Raw genomic sequence first — 20,412 nt, forward strand, 5'->3', positions numbered from 1 at the left:
AGGGAATTGGGTCAGGCGGGTGACAGAAAGGTCAAGCATTACCGCATTTTTAAAGTAAATTTATTCAGCAATCGCATGATGCTAATTAGAAATTCAACATATCAGAAATATAGTGTAAAAAAACGTTTTTGTATTAACGAAAAGAAATAAATAGTTATTTTGCATTATGGTTTAAAAATCAAATTAAAGCCAATTTAGAAAATCAAATTAAAGCCAATTTAGATACAATGCAAGGTACAGGTAATCTTATCTTAAACAGTCTGATCAAGACTTTCTACAACCTTGCGTACTTTGTCTCTTGATCTACAATTTTTGCTTCTACAAAAGCCTGGGTATGACTTTAAAAAAAATTCAAATAGTATAACTGTACAGAATACTCACCAAAGTTCTTTTATGATAATAGGTACTACACAAAACAATATAATCAAAACTTATCAACAAAAATAAAACTTTCTCTATCTAAAACTAAACTCCCATCTACTCTAAATGCGATTACACAAAAAAGTAATAAAACTAAAATAAAAAGACTCACAAATCGAAAAATTTTAGATTTTTAACTGTTTTAGATAGACAGTTTAAATATTGACTTTATTTTTGTTATAATGTCCGAAACTATTCTGGGATAAGTTAATCACGAAATTATTACGAACTCACATTAACTTTAATCGTTATGCAAAAACAATTCTAATAATTTATGCATTATATTGTCGAAACGCACCGCGAAATTGAAAAACATTTCCTACTCCGAGAATCGAACCCGGGCCACTTGAGTGAAAGCCAGGGAACCTAAATCCTAGACTGTGTAGGAGATGTAAATCTATCGTTTAACCCAGCTAAATATTTATATACTAAAAAACACAAGTTTTTTAATCTGTAAGAAGTATTATGAAAAAAACGTAAATAAAAACAAAAAAAGACTTAGTTTGCCCTAAAGAAGATCGAAATTTCTCACATCCAAGCCGACCAACCAAGTGCAACAATTTACTTGTAATCGCTTGAATTTAATATTTTAAACATAGCGGCTCGTCGGTCTACGGGTATAATTCTCGCTTTGGGTGAGAGATCTCCGGTTTAAATCCCGAACAAGCACTATTCGACGAATGGTGTAACATATTTATAGAAATCTTGCATCTATAAATTTTTTATCTGATTTTTTTTAATATTCATATATTTGTAAATAAATTTGTTTGTGTGTTTGGCTTAATAAAATTGAAAAAATTACGTACCCAAAAACGTTTTCATTTTATCTGTCCTGTTAGGTAACATAGTATATATTTTAATATTACTTACCTCTAAAAAGGATTTAAACAAAAATCACATTTGTTACCTGTTTTAACCTTCTTTTTTCAGTTTAAAATATAAAAAACGTCATATGGTTGTCACGAAAATAATTAAAAAAGGCTATAAACCAACTATATCGATTTACCATACCCAATTTAAAAACTTAGAATGTTTAGTTTGGAAATTAAACATGGTTCCCTTTGTAACAACGAGAGAACCATACTACCAGATCAAGGATAGACCAACGGGCCGCATGATAGTAAGTATCTTCGTTTACTGAATATCGTCATATAGTACCTTAATTTCATGATCAGTTAAAAGAAATATAATGTAACGAAAGTAATTGATATCTAATTTTGTCAAAAATTAATCAAAATAACCAAAGAGGCTTCTATAATTGCTCTAATGGTTGAGCGATGAAAAAATAGGCGCTACTGGTGATCGAACCCAGGATCTCTAGTTTACTAGACGGGCGCTTTACCACTAAGCCATACCGCCTTCTGAAGAAAGTCAATGTAATAGTTATGTCGTTCTAAGTAAATGTATTTAACTTGTATAAAATTTCTTCAATAAAAGACAACTTTTTATAAACTATAGAATAAATTGCATTTTTTTAGGTTAAAAATACTATATTATAATTTTTTTACATTGAAAATATTAATAATAGCTTTATCTTCATCCTTGATGTGGGAAGGTCGAATGCGCGACCTAAACATAGATTAACATAAGCTTCTCCGACACAGTCTCGAGTTGCCTTTAGCAGTTTGGATATTATATATTAAAATTTAAATGTTACTAATTAATGGGTGTTTGTTTCATAAAATTCAAAGGTTGTTATTAAGTTTTTAAATCTTGGTAACTAATTTATGATAATAACATCTTAAAAACGGATTAAAAGTTAATTTTTGTTTCTTATATTTGAATGCTTGTTTGTTTAATAAAAAAAAGATTAATATTAGTCATTTAATTTGAAATTTAGTCTAACAGATAACATGAAAGCATTAATTCAAAATAGGTTTTTAAATTTTTTCTTTTGTAATCATTTACAATTCGATTAATTGTATATTATGTAATATCAATAAAAAAATGTTAAACTTTTACTATTCTCCTTTATCTTAATTCAATTTCTATTTTTTTTTAAATTTAAGATTGATATTATAAAGATTTAAATTTTTTTTTTTTGTAAAATTGTTGTTTTATTGCAATAATAAAAATGGCAGAAGAAAGCGAAAAACACCCTGTTTCATCTAATTATTAAAAAACATTTGGTTTATTAATTTATTTAATGTTGTAAGTAAAGAAATGTGGAGGGGGGAGGCGAAATCTTAAAAAAATAATACGCGGAAATTCTGTTGTCTGTTTATTTGGATTTAAGTAAATATTATTTGAGAAATAAACGGGAATTTCACAGAAGAGGGTTAGGGTATGCTGGCGGAATAAAAAATAACTCATCACCGCTCATCAGTTTTCGAATAAATGACAGTTTTCCTAAATCAAAAATCGCTATTTCCGCGTTTCAGTATTTAAGATTCCACCCTCCCCTTTTTTGCTTTCCTTTTATTTTCCCTTCCTTCAATTTCCATTTCTTCATTTTTAGGCAACCCAACAAAATACTAAAAAAAAGGTTTGTTTATTAAAATTTAAAAATCGTTATTGGGTTTTTAAATTTTGTTGTTTATTAAATTTAAATGTTTGTTTGTTAATTAAAAATTTTTTTAATCTGTAAAATTTTGGTCTAATGTATATAAATACCAATCAGAGAAACCACCAACCTTTCGGTTAACAGCCGAACGCTTTAACCGATTGCGTCACAGAGACGATTGTTTTGCCCACTTTGTTTAAATTTGCAAAGCAAAATTTAATATTATAAAAATGTAACAAAATATTCTGTCCATTGGTGGGCATAAATCGACAACGCGCTAACTGATTGCGCCACTGAGACGACTGTTTCGCCTCAAATTAATTAAAATGGTATAGAAAATAAGGATCAATCATGTTGTCCGGTTCTAGACAAATAATAATTACACCACGGCTCTCTCTCGTCTGGAAGACAGTGCAAGAGAATTATCACCTACGGATTACGGTTTCTCTCCTATGGTAAACAGCACGTTGTTGTCTAGAGCCATACAACATACGTGACCCGAAAAAATTAATGATTAATATGTTTCTAATAATTATTTACGTAAAATTTGATTCATTAATTTTGTTATAATCTTAATTAAATAATGTTTATTCATTTCTTTATTTATTTATCAATAAGTATTAATTCTAAAAATGATCACATGATTTCGAACCATATTTATTTATCAAATAAATCTAGTTGTAAGTATTTTTGCTTATTTAGATGTTTGAAGTTACTATTGACACAAAATATTGCGTTCTTTTTAAATTTTATAAAATAACAATATATGTTTTTTTATGTTAAACAGTATGGCTCTGGGTCATACAGCTTAAATTCAATTTTAAATGTTATTAAATTTGGTTGTGTAGTTAATTTGCAATCTTAGTTTGAAACATTGTTCCCATAAAATCATACATCGTTTCAAAAATATCTTGAAAGCGAGATTAGGTAAAATTGTTAAAGTTGAAAAAAATTTATTTTCTAGGGTTTTATTATGTAATTATCACAACGGAAAGTTTTTTACTGCATGTCTAGTACAATAAAAAACTTTACGAAAAACAATAAAATAAATCAAAATATACTTTTAATTAAAACAAAACCCTGATGAAACTTATTAATCAGGCCTTAATCAGGCCTTTTATTAATCAGGCCTTTTATTAATCAGGCCTTTTTATCGCATCAACAAAAAAAACGTGAAGTTAAAACTAATTTGCCGGTTGTTAGGTCTAGGTTGTAAGTTTTGGTGATATGTCATATGATGCATGCATAAATTATTCAATCAGCTGGATAGCTGTTTAAGGTGTTAAATTTTGGTTGTTGGGTAATTTAACACTTTACTATTACATTTAATCCAAATTTGCATCTATTAATTATTAAAAAAAAACTTTTAGTAATTATTTTTGTTTTCTTAGGTAAATTTGTTAAACAAATATAAGAAGTGTACTGTACAACCAAATATCGTTGAACAATTTTATACGATTTTGAAAAAATAAAACAAGTATTAGTTAACTGTGTTTGACAACAAAAACTTTATAAATCATATCAAAGTAATACATTTGTCATATGCAATTAACACTACAGTAAATGATCAAATAATTAAGTTTAATTTTTGTAAAGCTCAATATATATATATATATTTTTTTTATATACAACCTTTTTTTAGTATATTGCCTGCGTAAATGCTTAAAATAAAGTTGAAACTTTAGAAATGCTCATAAAGGAAAACCTTACAAATGCCCTTATTACCATTGTGCAACGTGCAATAACATAATGTAAAGAATTCGTTAGTTTAGAAAACACAAGAATTTTTTTAAATAAATATTTATATAAATACTTTTTTCATGTCAAATAGCACCAAACCAATATTTTGTTGATGTTTAAATTTGTTGTTTTGTAGGTTTTTAAACCTATAAACTGTACATGGGGTCAAATTATATCAAATGGACCGAATGGAATAAATAAACCAAATTATATCGAAAAGAGTTAACGAATCAAAAGAATTTGTATTAAATCGCTTACATTAATTAATTTAAATAAACAAAAGTAGTATGTGATTTGTGTAGATTGTATGGTGAAAAGGGTTAAACTGTTTTACCAGATCCAATAAGACAAACAAAGCATATGATAACGCAGCTGAACAATGAAATATAATCGGTTCAATACAAATCAACAAAATAAATACAATATACCTAAGGGCATTACACTTGGCAATAAAATGTGATAGTTTTTATTTATCGTTGCTTTGCTCAATCATAAGATAACCGTTTGATCTCAGCTTAAATGATTGGATTTTTTTTTTAATACGCCTTGCCAATCTAGTTTGTATAGTGTAAATGTTAATATACCTTAAAAATAATCTGTTGTTAAAACTTTTTTTATTAAAAACAGAAACAATGAATAAGATTAAAATAAAGCAGTATCTTTGTGGAAAGTGTCAAACACCATGTTTTAAAAACACAAAATGTGTATTGTGTGAAATTTGCCTGATACACCATGTTCGGAATTACCCGATGATGATTTTAAAATATAAAGTGATTTGGACTAAGTTAAACTAGTATGTAAAAACACTAGAACAGCTTACTTTTGTTTGCTGCTGCAGCTATGTGACTACAGATAATTTATAAATATAACCTTAAAATACCGGAGAAGTTTGTTCGCGACTAATTATTTTTTAAAAGTAATTTTAACTTAGCGGTCCGTAAAATAGAATCACGTAATATTTATTGGCCAATTAAATTATTTTGAATATTGTATCTCAGCAGCGTGGAATTGATCTTTCTTAAACAAATGCTTTATGTAGACTAGTGCAATTTAGATATCTAAGGCAATTTATAATTTTGGTTAAACGTAAGTTTTGAACAGTAAAGTTTGTATTTAGTTTGACAATATTGTTAGCTATTTAGGATCTAAATTATGGTAGCTTCGGGCTGCTAGCGTCTGCATGTGTTTTTAAAGTTTACATCTGCGTCCTTTTATGTATGTTATTAATTTTAAACTGGTAATAAAGTGAATTACCACGCATCAGTCTGCAAAAAACTGTCGGGGAATGCATCACAAAACTGATGTTTTTTACGATTACTGCCATTAATGGTATATGATTGCATAGATAATCCTGATGATTATGTTTGGCAGCTTTTACTAACTTTAAGAAGAATTGTTGAAATTGTGTGTGCCCCATCATTTAATTTGGAATTACTTTCTACGCTGCAGATTTTAGTTGAACAGTATGTTGATGGAATACAAAACTGGTTTCCTGATGTTCCATTACGACCCAAACATCACTACATTTTACATTATCCTAGTTTAATGCAACAATTTGGCCCACTAGTTCCATTATGGACATTACGCTTTGAAAGTAAACATTCTTACTTTAAACAAATAGTGCGCAGCACTGGAAATTTTATTAACCTAGAATACACTTTATGTCATCATCATCAAATGATGCAAGCTCATTTAAAAAGTTGCGAAGTTTTATTAAAACCTTTTATGCAGTATAAGAAATGTCATCCGTGCCTATTCTTTCAAGCATAGTGAGTGACATCCTTTAACAATCTAACTTTTTGTTACAAAAGTGTGTATTTGTAAAATGTGTTACTTTTAAAGAAACTACTTATAAACAAGGCCAATTAGTGGTTTTATTGATATTTTCGTACCATACAGATGTATATTTTTTAGGAAAGAAGTATGAAACCTATTTATTACCAGATTTTTGGTGCAAAACACTTTTTATAAAAACATATAATTTTTGCTGGTTTAACGTCTTAAACCACTTTGTTGTTTTATTTAATGGACACCCTAACGAAAAAAGGTTTTTTAATGTATTTTAAAAAGTAATAAGATTTTCTACAGAACTATTATAAATTTTAAATTTTTTTTATAGAAGGCATTTAATAATTGCAAAGTATTATTAAATAAGGGAACCTTAAAAAATAAGAAGGGTGTCTATTAAATACCCCCAAATTTTAACTGTGTGATAATTACCTTTAATATACTAAAACTGTTTTTTGTAGACAGCTAAAATGGAATTAAGTAATAATAAGTATAAAAATGAGTTTGACAATTTTCTGGTTTTATTCCTATCTGAACTTAGTGACGGAAAAAAGATCAATGTAACTAGGTTCTTCAAAGAATCTGGAGTTGAGGCTAAGCAAGACATGCTACTTGTTTGTGAACAAGATTTGCAACCAATTCTTAATGTAATTAAACGGAGAAAGTTTATCTCAGCTATCAAAAAAGGTCAGTTGTTATAAATAACTAAATAATTTATGTGGTTGTTTTAATTTGGGTTAAAACCTTAAATTTAGAGTTACTAGGAAAAAATAGTAACACTTCAAGTAGTGGTAGTTCCACTGAGCTCGTGGAATCTGACTCGAGTGTTTCAGCGGATGAGTGGGTAATTAATTTTTCTGTGCCATGGGAGAAGTTTTCAGAAATCCTTGTGGAAAGTTGTATTAATGAAAACCCAAACCAACAAATAGGTCAGAAATGATAAGGATTTTGGTGGATTCGATACTAGAAATGACAAAAAAAAACATCAAGCTTAGATTATATTTCCATGGAAATAGTAAAGAAATATCCTAACTCTTTTGAAGATACTATTGATTGTGTTCGAGTTGGTTCTGGTCATGCTTCCTAAAAAGGTAACATAAACATGATGTCTGATCACTATCAGAAATTAACTGAAACAACGAGTTCATTTACAGAGTTAAGTGAGAAGTTTATGGCACGAGGAATAAAAATATATTGGTAATTTTTTTCCGACATTTATATTTAAGTATTTTTTTACCTTGAAACAATTTTAAATAAAATTATATTGAAATATTACTTTACGTTATTTAGAGCTTTAAAAGCAAAGACTGTCAATTACACTCTTAAACAAAAAATAAAATCAGACTACATTCTTGGGAACAAAAACTCTAAAATCCATTGGTTCATTAGAAATGGTCACGCAGTATTTCGGGGAAAATGTAATGTTTCTATACAGAATTTTTTCTATAAGTTATTTTATACCAATTTTTAATTTAAATTCCTTAACTACTAGGTAAATTTATTCATTTTTAGAAGTAATGTGCTTATAACTTTACAGGTACATTGTTGGAGTTCAGGCTCCAGGAAGCAAAAAAAGAAAAGAGGGAATACAAATTTCAAGGTCCCAAATGACCGTTTCAGTTCGCAATAGCACAGAAGTTAAGAGAATATTACCAAATCCGGTAATTAAAAAATTTGATGGAAACACAATGAAGTACACTACCTTTATGAGTTCTTTCAAAATGCACATTGCAGATAATCCTTATGTTGAGACAGACAAGCTGTGTCTGTTGTTTTTGATATAGCACTGTTCAGAAAAGGTGTGTCAGACCATTAAACATTATACTGAAAGAGATGGATCCACATATGCCTTAGCTTTAAAGAGGTTAGAGTATGAATTTGGGCAACCTAATGTTATAGCAAATTGTTGTAAAAGGTACATTTTGGAAAGCCCTAAGGTAAAGGCTAACGACCCCGATGGTTTATGGTGGTTTTCCATTCTGTTGGAGAAATGTGTTACTTCATTAAAGGAATTAAAAGAATTTGCTAGTCTAAATTCATGTAGGACAATGGTTTAAATTATTGACAAGCTACCTGAGAGTTTAAAGAAAGAATGGGTTCCATTTTCTGTCCGAATTGTTGAAGAAAGTGGTCATGAGGCTAGTTTCATTGATCTGGTTGGGTTTGTCACCAGACAGTCTGAAATCGCTAATTCCTTGTATGGAAAAGCTGTATATGGTCAAAAAAGCTTAGCACTGGTAACAACACAAGGCGTCAAAGGTTATCTGCTTGCAATGCTATGTCTGCAGAAGCGATACCCAAGAAAATCAAATTATCCCAACATCCTGCTTGTGTCTGTTGTAAGAAATTTCATTCACTTTCTAACTGTCCAGAATTTAAAGGAATGTCATACCGAGATAAAATAAACCTTGTTAGAATAAAATCACTCTGCTTTCGCTCTTTGTGTCATGGACATCACATTGGTAACTGTGAAATCAAAGCAGTGTGTGAAGTTAAAGGTTGTGCTGCAAAAAATCATCACACTTTGCTTCATAAATTACAAGTTAGTGCTGAATCAACATCACGACAGAAGAAGATATCATGTTCTACGGTTAGGGCAAATGAAATTGCTGGAAATGGTGTTCACTTCAATGTAATTCCAGTAAAAGTGCGCTATCAAGACAAAATGGTCACAACATATGCCTTTTTGGACCAGGGTTCTTCTGATTCCTTTTTCGAACATCAACTGATTGAAAGTTTGGGTGCTACTGGAGCTCAAAAATGTTTAAAGCAATTATTCAATCTGTTGGTTCCTTAATTGATGAAGAAGTCAACATAAGTCTACCAGAAGTACTGTCGATTGAGGAAATACCCATTAAGCCAGATGTTAAATACTCTTTAGCTAGCACCTAGTGGTCAAATGCCGGAGTATTTAATATGGCAACAAATTTGTAACTGCCTATAGCCGTTTGCCTTATAAAGTAAGTAGCGCTTAGAGGCACACTACAGCAATAACTCTTCTTGGATAAAAAACCACTTCGTTTACATGTATTTAACACGAATAATGGCACACAAATTTCATCCACGTTCAAGAATTAGTACCCGAAGTTTCTAAAAGAAACGAATAACGCGTGTGAATATACAAAAAATATGATAACAATAACTACACAGGTATTAACTATAGTAAGGCACAAATTAAGCTTACCAACACAGTATGCTAACCACTCAAAAATACTGGCAAATTCGGCAAAAACAGTGATACAATAACAGTAGTGAACACTAGAAGAATAAAAAACCTAACGTTAGTCTATATGCATTAATAAGAGGTTATTTGGCATAAAAGTAGATCCATTAACAAATTTACAAGTATCAATAAAAACATACCAGTTATTAAAAAAGGTGTTCAACTCTTAATGGGCAGTGTGACACAATAAGGTAAGCTGCTCACTTACTGCAATAGTAGGCAAGCATGTTAAAAATAAGAAATTACAGTCTACATCAAATAACACAAATAGCAGTTAACAATACAGCAATATTAAAATACCTGATATCCAGTCAGTAAGATCTAACAGAAAAACAGTGTCAACCAACAGTACTACCCAAGTGAACAATCACAGTTCTAAAAGTGTGTTATAAAAAACATTAAAAAACACTGTTAAGATACCCCAAGACTATGTATGTTATTGGCCAGTTTTGCACGTGGTTAAAGATTATGACATATTTTAAACATTTAAAAAACAGATTAGTAACATATTTACACTACAAAGAACAAAAAATAATTACCAGAAATTCCAATCAGTCAATGAAAGATCCGCCGTGATTAACAATGAACTATTATATCAGTAAAAACTAATTTACATAAAAATTCTTCCAAATTGTAACGATTTACTTTGATAACAATCAGTTCTAATGACTGTTCTAGAAAGTTATTTTACGACATGTGGTGCAATACATTGCATGAGAGTATTAACCGCAATACGATTCAAAATTGAGGATAAACATATTAGCGCGTATTTAACACTCCCCCCAAAAATATGAAGAACACAGAAAGCATATTTTTCCCCTTGAGAATACGCGCGAAACAATAACACTACAGAAAAGAACACTAAAAGGAAACAAAGTTAAGGGGGCCTAAGTTCATTTTGAGTCATTCACCCCCTCGTCCAAAGGTAGTTTCTCTGCCTGCTTCTGGGTCTTCAGCTCCACCCCTGTCTTAGGTTTTATCTCCGGGTTCCCTTCATGGGATGCACCCATCCTCATCTCCTGGTTCCCTTCACGGGAGGCACTAGGCCTTATCTCTGGGTTTCCTTCATTAGAGGGACCTCCATCTGCTTCCACAAGAAGACACAGTTTTGTAATTGGTCTCCGGACGTGAGAATGACCAATTCTCACAAAGACTGATCTAACGAATCCGACCTTGTCCGAAAAAACTTCTAAAATCCTGCCCATTTTCCATTGACCTCTGGAAAGACCGTCGTCAACAATAGCCACAATGTCACCCACTGCAAAATTTCTGCGCTGCTCCCTCCATTTTGGACGGATTGCAATAGATGGCAAATACTCCCTCACAAACCTATTCCAGAAGTGATCAGAAAGTCTTTGAATTTGCCTCCAGCGAGCAGCAGCATAACAATCCCGATCTGTAGTGACAACTGGTGGCAAAACCGAAGGTGGTCTCAACAGCAACAAATCACTGGGAGTCAAAGGCTTTGACTTCCAGGGGCAAAGGATAAAGGTGTAAGTGGCCTTGAGTTTATCATTGCTGCCACTTCAACAAACAACGTCATTAAGGTTGAATCCGAGTGAGTTCTCCCCATTGCCAAAGATAGAAGAATTCTTCTCACCGATCGAATTTGTCTTTCCCAGCTCCCCCCAAAATGACTTGCTCCTGGTGGATTGAATTTCCAGACAATCCCCTTTTGCCGAAACTCATCTACAATCAATGACTGATTCCAACCCCTTATTGCATCCTTCATAATCTTCTCGGCTCCTATAAAATTTGTGCCATTGTCTGAGTAAATGTGTGTAACACAACCACGCATCATAGTAAAACGTCTAAAGACCAACAGAAATTCATCAGAGGAGAGACCAAATGCCACTTCCAGATGGACAGCTCGAGTAGTCATACATGTGAAGATTGCTCCCCACCTTTTGACCTCACTTCTTCCTTGTTTTACCAATAAAGGCCCAAAGTAATCGACCCCGACGTGACGAAAGGGACTTTCACCTACACGAAGGCGAGCATATGGCAAATCAGCCATAAACTGTTCCCCAGATTTCCCGTATCGACGACGACACCCAACGCATTGGCCAATAATCTTTCGAATTACTATGCTTGCTTTCTCCAACCAGTACTTTTCTCTTAACAGCGTGCCAGTGTGATGAAATCCAGAATGGCCACATCTCTGAGGTGCCTCCTTCACGAACAACCTGGTAACATGCGAATCGCAGGGCAAGATTGCAGGATGCCTCTGATCATACGAGATTGGCGCTTCATCTAGACGTCCACCAACCCGCAAAACTCCGCCTTCCACAAAGGGGTTGAGGCTTTTCAGCCATTTGGGCACGTTCACTCGTCCACTGCCTTGCTTTTTCATTAGCGAACTTATAATTCCACAGAAATATTTGACTTGTTCATACTTCACCAAAGATCTTTCGACAGCCTTAAGTTCAGACACTTAAATCCTTGGTTCCGGTTTGTCTTCTCCAATTGCCTTTTCGGCAAGAAAACTGCCAAATCGCAATATCCATGAAGCTGCCACCTTTAAACGGTTCAAATCGGAGAAATGACAGATTAACCTCTGTGTGGCACCCCCTTTAAGATCACTGATCTCTGCATGATTGCTTACAACTTCAGCATGCACTTCTACTGCCTTTGATTTCATCTTGCAAGGCCACAAATCTTCAGAGAACTTTAGAAATTGTGGTCCTTTAACCCACAGACCTGATTTGACAAACGCTTTTGCACCTAGCCCCCTTGAGGCCTGGTCTGCTGGGTTAAGATTTCCAGGAACATGTCGCCAAGACTCGACACTTGTTGTTCTTCCTATCTCCTCCAAACGATGTGCAAAGAATATCTTAAATCTGCGTTTTCGATTTCTGATGCAATGCAATACTGCCTCTGAATCACACCAAAAAATGACATTACAAGTTAACTGGAGTTCGTCCCTTAGTAAAGATGACATTCTGGCTGCCAATAACGCTGCAGTCAGTTCCATCCTCGGTATTGTCATAGCACCCTTTTTTGATAGCAAGGCTTTTCCCATCAGAAAGACACAATCGATTTCACCAATACAATTTTCTGTTCTCAAGTAGGCCACAGCACCATACCCTTCCAGCGAAGCATCCGAAAATATATGTATTTCTCGCTTGTTAATTTCTTGCTCAACATTTATTGCTGGCTCCAGGCAGCGCCTAATCCTAACCTCCCTGAGAACATGAAGTTGCTCCAGCCAGTTTTCCCATAACACAACATCTTCATTATCAATGGCCTCATCCCAACCAAGTCCCTGTTCGATAAAGTTGCGTTGCAGCTTTCTGGCCTCTAACACCACTGGAGCCACAAACCCCAAGGGATCAAACAACGAATTTATTGTAGATAGAATTCCTCTTCGAGTGTAACTGTTTTCCTTTGGTCGAACCTTAAACTCGAATCTGTCCCTTGAAACTGACCAATGAACCCCGAGCACCTTTTCCTCTACGTCATCGCCTAGCGACAATTCCGTTAAGCATTTAGCATGACTTTCTGCTGGCAACGAGTCCATCACAGCCTGACTGTTGCATAACCACTTTGTTAGCACAAATCCTGCCTTTAATAACAGCTCTTTTAAATTAGCAGCTATTGCGATACCCTCCTCTTCTGTCTGCACCGATAACAAGCAATCGTCAACATAGAAGTTTTTTCTTACCACAATAGAAGTCTCTGGCGGAAATAAATGCCCAAATTCAACAGCAACTTGCCTTAGACAAAAAGCAGCGATAGAAGGAGAACTTCGACTTCCGAACAAATGAACCAACATCCGATGTGGCACAGGATCCTTGCTCATATCGCCACCTGGCCACCACAAAAACCGAAATGCATCTCTGTCATCAGCTGCAACACGAACTTGATGAAACATTTCCTTGATGTCACTAGCGATTGCTATTTGATTTTTCCGAAAACGAAGTAGCACACCAACCAGCGAATTCACTAGATCTGGCCCACTGAACAGCATGTCATTTAAAGAAACACCTGAACAGACCGAAGCACAATCAAAAACAATTCTGATCTTGTTGGGCTTTACCACAGGATGGTGAGGAAGATACCACACACGACCAGAACTAACACAATCCCTGAGTTTAATTTCTTCCGCATAGTTACTATCTATATACGATTGCATCTTCTTATGATATTTCACCCTTAGCTCCCCATCCTTGGCAAATCTTCTCTGGAGGGATCTCAGACGGTTATGGGCAGATGACATGTTGTTAGGCAACTCAACTTTGGAACTTTTCCATGGCAGTGGTAGGCAATAGTGACCATCCACCATCCTAACCGTGTCCTTTAACATCTGGAACACTTGGCGATCCTCTGCAGACTGGTCTCTTCCTATCTCACATACAACACTGGACCCAAATGGCTGTGACAGTTCACTTTCCAAACTCTTTGTCACCACCACATTATTCATAGCAGCTGTCGATAATGACCTCTGACCCCCCAACAAGCGACAATCCCAATTTTGACTTCATGATTGTCGGATCATTACAACTGCTTCCAGAGGCGACGACCTTCCATTCACGAACCTCGGCAAGGTTTGCTCCGAGCAGAAGTGTAACCCTTCCCTGATCAATGAAAGGAAACGAAAAATTTTTAAGATAGTCATACCGCTGTGAATTAAAGTCCTCGGGCAAAGGGTTAGGAGAAGCTGGAATTGATGGCACCATCACTACATCCTGGAGAGACATGACTGCATCAAATGCCCGATCCATTGAGCGCACCTTAAAGGAGAAGGTCTGTGTTTTTTCTAGCTTGTCTCCGTTCACTGTCTTCAACCACAGATTACATGCTTTTCCCTTCAATTTAAGGTTCTGAACTAGCTCTGGGATGCAAAATGATGCCGAGGAGCCAGGATCAAGCAACGCATATGTCTTGAACTCCTTTCCATTAGAAAAAACCACAACAGGCACAACATTTAGACAACATGCTGTATCTCCCATAGCAACCGAGTTTACAGAAGCCTCGGCAGCGCCCTCTTGCATGATTAAAGATTTCTTTTCGTCTGGATGTAAAGTCCAATGATGTCCATCACTCTTACATCTCTTTACCGAGCACAACTTCTTCTTTACGCAATTCCTGCTAAAATGCCCAGGATTGAGACAGCAAAAACACAGCCTTGAATTCTTTACAAGGTCTCTCTCTTCTTTCCTGGAGAGATTTCCCTCGAAATTCATAGCACTGGCCAAGATAATGGGCTTTTTTGCAGACCACACAAATTGGCTTAAACTTGCTAACATTGCAAGCAGACTTATTTGACTCTTCCGGAGTAGCCACAGACACTTCAGTGCTGTGCACTCCAACACCCCGACGTTGAAATATATTCTTTTGTCTTTTTCCAGATCCAGAGCGCAAACTTCGCCCATAAGTAGAATTGAGAGTCTTCGAACAATGAAATATGAATTCCGCGAAATCATTGAACCTAGCATAGTACCCTGCCTTTGCCTCAACTTCAGCAGAGTATTTTATCCAGTCTTCCTGTAAATTTGGCGGCAATTTCCGCACAATTGAACTAATAAAATCAACCGTATCCAAAACAGATGCTGATTGCACTTCTTGAAGGGCACTTAAACATTTCTGAATCTTAACAGACAGTCGACGCAAAGATTCTGGTTTGTCATCAATAATACTAGATATTTCGTGTAGAATTCGCTCACATGCTCTGGCTATTCTATGAGCAGATCCGAATTCGAACTCAAGGCACTGGCGCGCCAAATCATACCCGTTAATTGTGTCATCAGAGTAAGGAATTAAAAGGTCAGCAACATGCTTCTCGCAATGTTGAATTAAATAAACAAGAGCCAAGGTTTTGTCACCAGCAAGCCGGGCACCAATAAAGGAATCAAATTTAATCATGAATGTTCGATATTCCAGTGGATCACCATTAAATTGAGTAATTTGTGGCTTAGGTAAAAACCGCTCTCCAATCTCTGACTTAAAATTGTGTTCCGTAACCTTTCTCAAGACTGGGGGTGACCTTTTCAATTGCCTCAACGGTTCAGTAAAGAATGGAAGTGGCTGTCTATCATGTGTAGGCATAACCTTTTCCGTCTGTTTCGCTTCAAGGACAGGTTGGCTCTCTATCTTAGGTAATCTAGCCTTAGCAATCCTCTCACCACGGATTGAGGACATCTCAGACATGCAAGACAATTCTTCCTCCCTCTCATGTTCGATTAAAATCATTTCTCTTTTTATGTCGTTCTCTCGCATGATTCGATCTTGTTCTGCCTCACGTTGGCGTCGTTCTAATGCAGGACGTTTTTCCTCTGTCTCTCTTTCTTTGCTTCTTCTCGTTTCAAAGCAAGCCGCTTTTCTTCTGCTTCTCTTTCTAGGGCTAGGCGCTCATCTTCGAGTTGCCTCTTTTCCTTCTCAGCCTGTTCGGCTGCGCGTTCTGCATCAAGCTGCAGAGCCACTGATCTGGTGTTCAACGCCTTTACCCTCCTTCGAGACGAAGAAGTACTAACTGACGAGTGAGTCCGGCGACTGCGTATGCTTCTTACGCTAACAGCATCATGCACACCCCTTTGTTCAACCTTTTCCAGCCATTGAGAGACACGAGCATCAAACTCTCCCTTTGAAGTCACAACATCTTCTTTCTTAGAGTTTGTATCAGGCATAGAATCCTCTTCCGCCACTGCTTCACATAAGGACATTATTTTATTGTAGCATTCATTAATTTCGAGTAGCAACAGCTTTAAGGCACTTGCCCCTTGTGGCTTTAGCATTAGGCTTTCAGCCCGCGTATAAAAGCCTTGTAATGTTTCCAAAAGTCGCTTTACACTGCGACGCTCTTGTTGTGACAACACAAGATCAGCATGTGACACAGATTTTGACATGATGATAAACTCAGTCAATCAGACACCAAATGATTCAAAATTCAACACCAACAATGTACAATGTGTTGAAACGATGTTAAATACTCTTTAGCTAGCACCTAGTGGTCAAATGCCGGAGTATTTAATATGGCAACAAATTTGTAACTGCCTATAGCCGTTTGCCTTCTAAAGTAAGTAGCGCTTAGAGGCACACTACAGCAATAACTCTTCTTGGATAAAAAACCACTTCGTTTACATGTATTTAACACGAATAATGGCACACAAATTTCATCCACGTTCAAGAATTAGTACCCGAAATTTCTAAAAGAAACGAATAACGCGTGTGAATATACAAAAAATATGATAACAATAACTACACAGGTATTAACTAGGCACAAATTAAGCTTACCAACACAGTATGCTAACCACTCAAAAATACTGGCAAATTCGGCAAAAACAGTGATACAATAACAGTAGTGAACACTAGAAGAATAAAAAACCTAACGTTAGTCTATATGCATTAATAAGAGGTTATTTGGCATAAAAGTAGATCCATTAACAAAATTTACAAGTATCAATAAAAACATACCAGTTATTAAAAAAGGTGTTCAACTCTTAATGGGCAGTTGTGACACAATAAGGTAAGCTGCTTACTTACTGCAATAGTAGGCAAGCATGTTAAAAATAAGAAATTACAATCTACATCAAATAACACAAATAGCAGTTAACAATACAGCAATATTAAAATACCTGATATCCAGTCAGTAAGATCTAACAGAAAAACAGTGTCAACCAACAGTACTACCCAAGTGAACAATCACAGTTCTAAAAGGGTGTTATAAAAAACATTAAAAAACACTGTTAAGATACCCCAAGACTATGTATGTTATTGGCCAGTTTTGCACGTGGTTAAAGATTATGACATATTTTAAACATTTAAAAAACAGATTAGTAACATATTTACACTACAAAGAACAAAAAATAATTACCAGAAATTCCAATCAGTCAATGAAAGATCCGCCGTGATTAATAATGAACTATTATATCAGTAAAAACTAATTTACATAAAAATTCTTCCAAATTATAACGATTTACTTTGATAACAATCAGTTCTAATGACTGTTCTAGAAAGTTATTTTACGACATGTGGTGCAATACATTGCATGAGAGTATTAACCGCAATACGATTCAAAATTGAGGATAAACATATTAGCGCGTATTTAACATATACAAACAAAAAAAAAATTATTTATGCGAAGTATTGGCTACATAATTAATAAGCAGAAAATATACATAAGGCGGTAATAAAAAGTAAAATGAAATACATTTGTTTGTTAATAAGCTTGGTGTACATCATAATTCATTAAAAAAACTATCTTGTCATTTAAGGTTAGATTAAAAAGGTTTGCATTTTAAATAAGTTATTTCCAAAACTCTCTTATATTGCCTACCATAATTCAACCTTTTTTATGTTGCTTACTACTTGCCTGGACAATATAACACAGGATTGCATAATTATTTAGAAGTAATAACAAATTTCAACTTGTTTAAAAAAACATTTAAACGCAAATCAATACTTTTTAGTAACCAAGGCGTTGAGGCTTAGTGGTATTTAAAATAGCAACCTTTCAAAAATAGTACGAACAACACACTAAAATATTAAACGATTTAAAAAAATGGGTCTTAAAATGATATCGCTTACAATTAATGAAAAGGGGATTTTTTTATTTACCAGAAATGTGTTGCGCAATATGCTTCACTTTAAAGAATTAAAAAGTGTAATTGGAAATTAAAATTTTAAGACAATGGTATCATGTAAGAAACTTTGGTTTTTAATTTTTTCTGTCACCTTAAAGTTACTTTATTAATTTATGAGTTTTACTTAACGACATACCAAAACAAACCTTTCGTTTAAAAGAAAACAAAGTATTAAAAAGTGGTCTAATACGAGTGTTATATGTTTATTTAAGTGTAAGATTTCTCCATTTTTATTATTTTTTAACTATCTTTTGCTGGATTGCTGAAATTGCAGAAAAGTAGAGTTATTATATTTAATTGATTTTGATCCATCGTAGAACAAAGTAACGGAAAAAATAGGTTTATATTGGCTGGTGATGGCAAAAAAATCACAACCAAAAATACCAGAAACTGGTAAAAAGTTTTTGTTACCAAATCTTAAGGCCATGGAAACTTCAAATATAGAGACTGATGGTTCGGATGGTGGATCAAGAAAGTGAAAAAGGCCATTAAGATATATAGAGAGTAAAGGTAGTTGTAATTAAAACGTGTTGTGTTGTATAATTTTGTTACATTAACTTTTATCTAAAAATCTAAGACGACGAGCCTTTAATGCAGCCAAAAAAATCTACCCCAAATGCTAAACTACTATTAGGCAAGCGCAATTGTATTTTTTGTAAATAACTTTATGGTATTACCTTCAATTTTTGGTTAGGAATTTTACAGTAAACAATATTTTTATAACTCTAAATTGTTTCTGTAGAAAACACTTTCACGAACACTCTATGGAAATACGATATAAAAACTCATGTAGAATTATTAGTTTATGCTAAAAATTTATAAATAAATTACGAAATAACAACTTCACAATGGCGTCTCTAATACAATTTGTCGAATATTTGCTTGGTAATAACTCCAGGTGGTTTATAGTAAAGTTTGAAAATTATTTAACGTGTAAAATATTATTTTCTTCATTTAAATATTAACAAAATTAAAATTATTGGTGAATTTGTCTGCTTGCTTGTTTTTTATTTTAGAAAAAATTATACGAAGTCTAAACATACTGCTGCAAAATCAAAAAAGGAAAAATAATGACCAAATAATTATGCATTTTTAAACCACAACTTGTTAACAGCAGCCTAATAAAAAAATAAAAACATTTATATTTAAATATTTATAAAAACAAATTTAAAAACATGTTGACACCCCGGCTTCTTAAACATACCTATTTAAGATATGTAAAAGACAAAATAGTCATAGACATCAAATCAAGTAACATATAATATTTTATATATATTATGAACTTACAAAATTCTTTCATTACTTTTTGTGCTAGAATTTTTGCAGGTCTTAAACTGTTTTCAATACTAGTTGAATATTAAGCGGCTTGTTTTTTTTTATCATTGAAAATCCGAACATGCAGATCAACTAATCCATTGCCACTTAAGTTTTTAACTTATAAAAAAGTCCATTTTAAATAGTTTTAATATACTATTTTAATTTTTGCATTTTATACCACCAATTAAGTTTTGAAATTTTTAGTTAAGTTTCCTAACTGAAACTGAAGAAGTTTTGTTTAATTTATCGAAGGTATTAAGACCGCTTGCTTGTACATTTTTTCCAACAAACCCCACCTAATTAACCTCATTTTTAATAAAATTAAACTTAACCAGGTTAAGTTGTTCTGAAAAACAGTATAAATTGAGTATAGTCATTAGTGAAATGTAAAATAGTCTTAATTTAACTAATTAAATAACAATATGTAATAAAAAAAAAACTAAACAAGTCTTAATAATTTATAAATTTAAATATTTATTAATGCACGTTATTATTATTTAAACAAAATAAATTTTGCCTGGATTACCTAGCAAATTTTTGTTAAATATAATGGAACGCACAAAAATTTATCTATAATGACTAACCATTAACAATCACCAAATCATGAATATATGTTTTTTTTTGAATGGAAATACGATGCTTGCTTCATATAAAATAATTATATTTAATAACAGCTACCAAGTATTAGTTTTAATTTGACCCTGTACCAATTTTTTACCGAGGTGTTTTCTCTAAAAATTAATATAAGAAAGTTTTAAAAGGATTACTTTTAATTTCAAAAGTTATTGCTATAACTTTTTAAGATAGCTGTAAGTTATGCATAATTATAAAAATAAAAA

The 20,412-nt window shown here is 33.4% G+C and overlaps 2 protein-coding genes and 1 long non-coding RNA gene across 3 annotated transcripts; all 3 read right to left on the minus strand.

Annotated features, from left to right (window-relative positions):
- Positions 1-9,373: 9,373 nt before the first annotated feature.
- Positions 9,374-10,320, minus strand: LOC145755519 (uncharacterized). The gene is made up of 5 exons (XR_014284213.1): positions 10,214-10,320; positions 9,975-10,049; positions 9,815-9,881; positions 9,636-9,709; positions 9,374-9,541 (listed from the first exon to the last, which is right to left on the minus strand). It is a non-coding gene; the product is annotated as an uncharacterized LOC145755519 (long non-coding RNA).
- A 247-nt stretch (positions 10,321-10,567) lies between these two features.
- On the minus strand, positions 10,568-12,027 carry LOC145755812 (uncharacterized). The gene is made up of 2 exons (XM_082572056.1): positions 11,145-12,027; positions 10,568-11,082 (listed from the first exon to the last, which is right to left on the minus strand). Exons 1-2 carry the CDS (start codon positions 12,025-12,027, stop codon positions 10,568-10,570), a joined length of 1,398 nt encoding a protein of 465 aa, XP_082428182.1.
- Positions 12,028-12,108: 81 nt separating this feature from the next.
- LOC145755813 (uncharacterized) lies at positions 12,109-13,893 on the minus strand. The gene has a single exon (XM_082572057.1). The coding sequence runs from the start codon at positions 13,891-13,893 to the stop codon at positions 12,109-12,111; it is 1,785 nt and encodes a 594-aa protein (XP_082428183.1).
- Positions 13,894-20,412: the final 6,519 nt, after the last annotated feature.

Source organism: Corella eumyota, chromosome 6 (assembly GCF_963082875.1).
Source record: "Corella eumyota chromosome 6, kaCorEumy4.1, whole genome shotgun sequence".
NCBI classification, from domain to species: Eukaryota; Metazoa; Chordata; class Ascidiacea; order Phlebobranchia; family Corellidae; genus Corella; species Corella eumyota.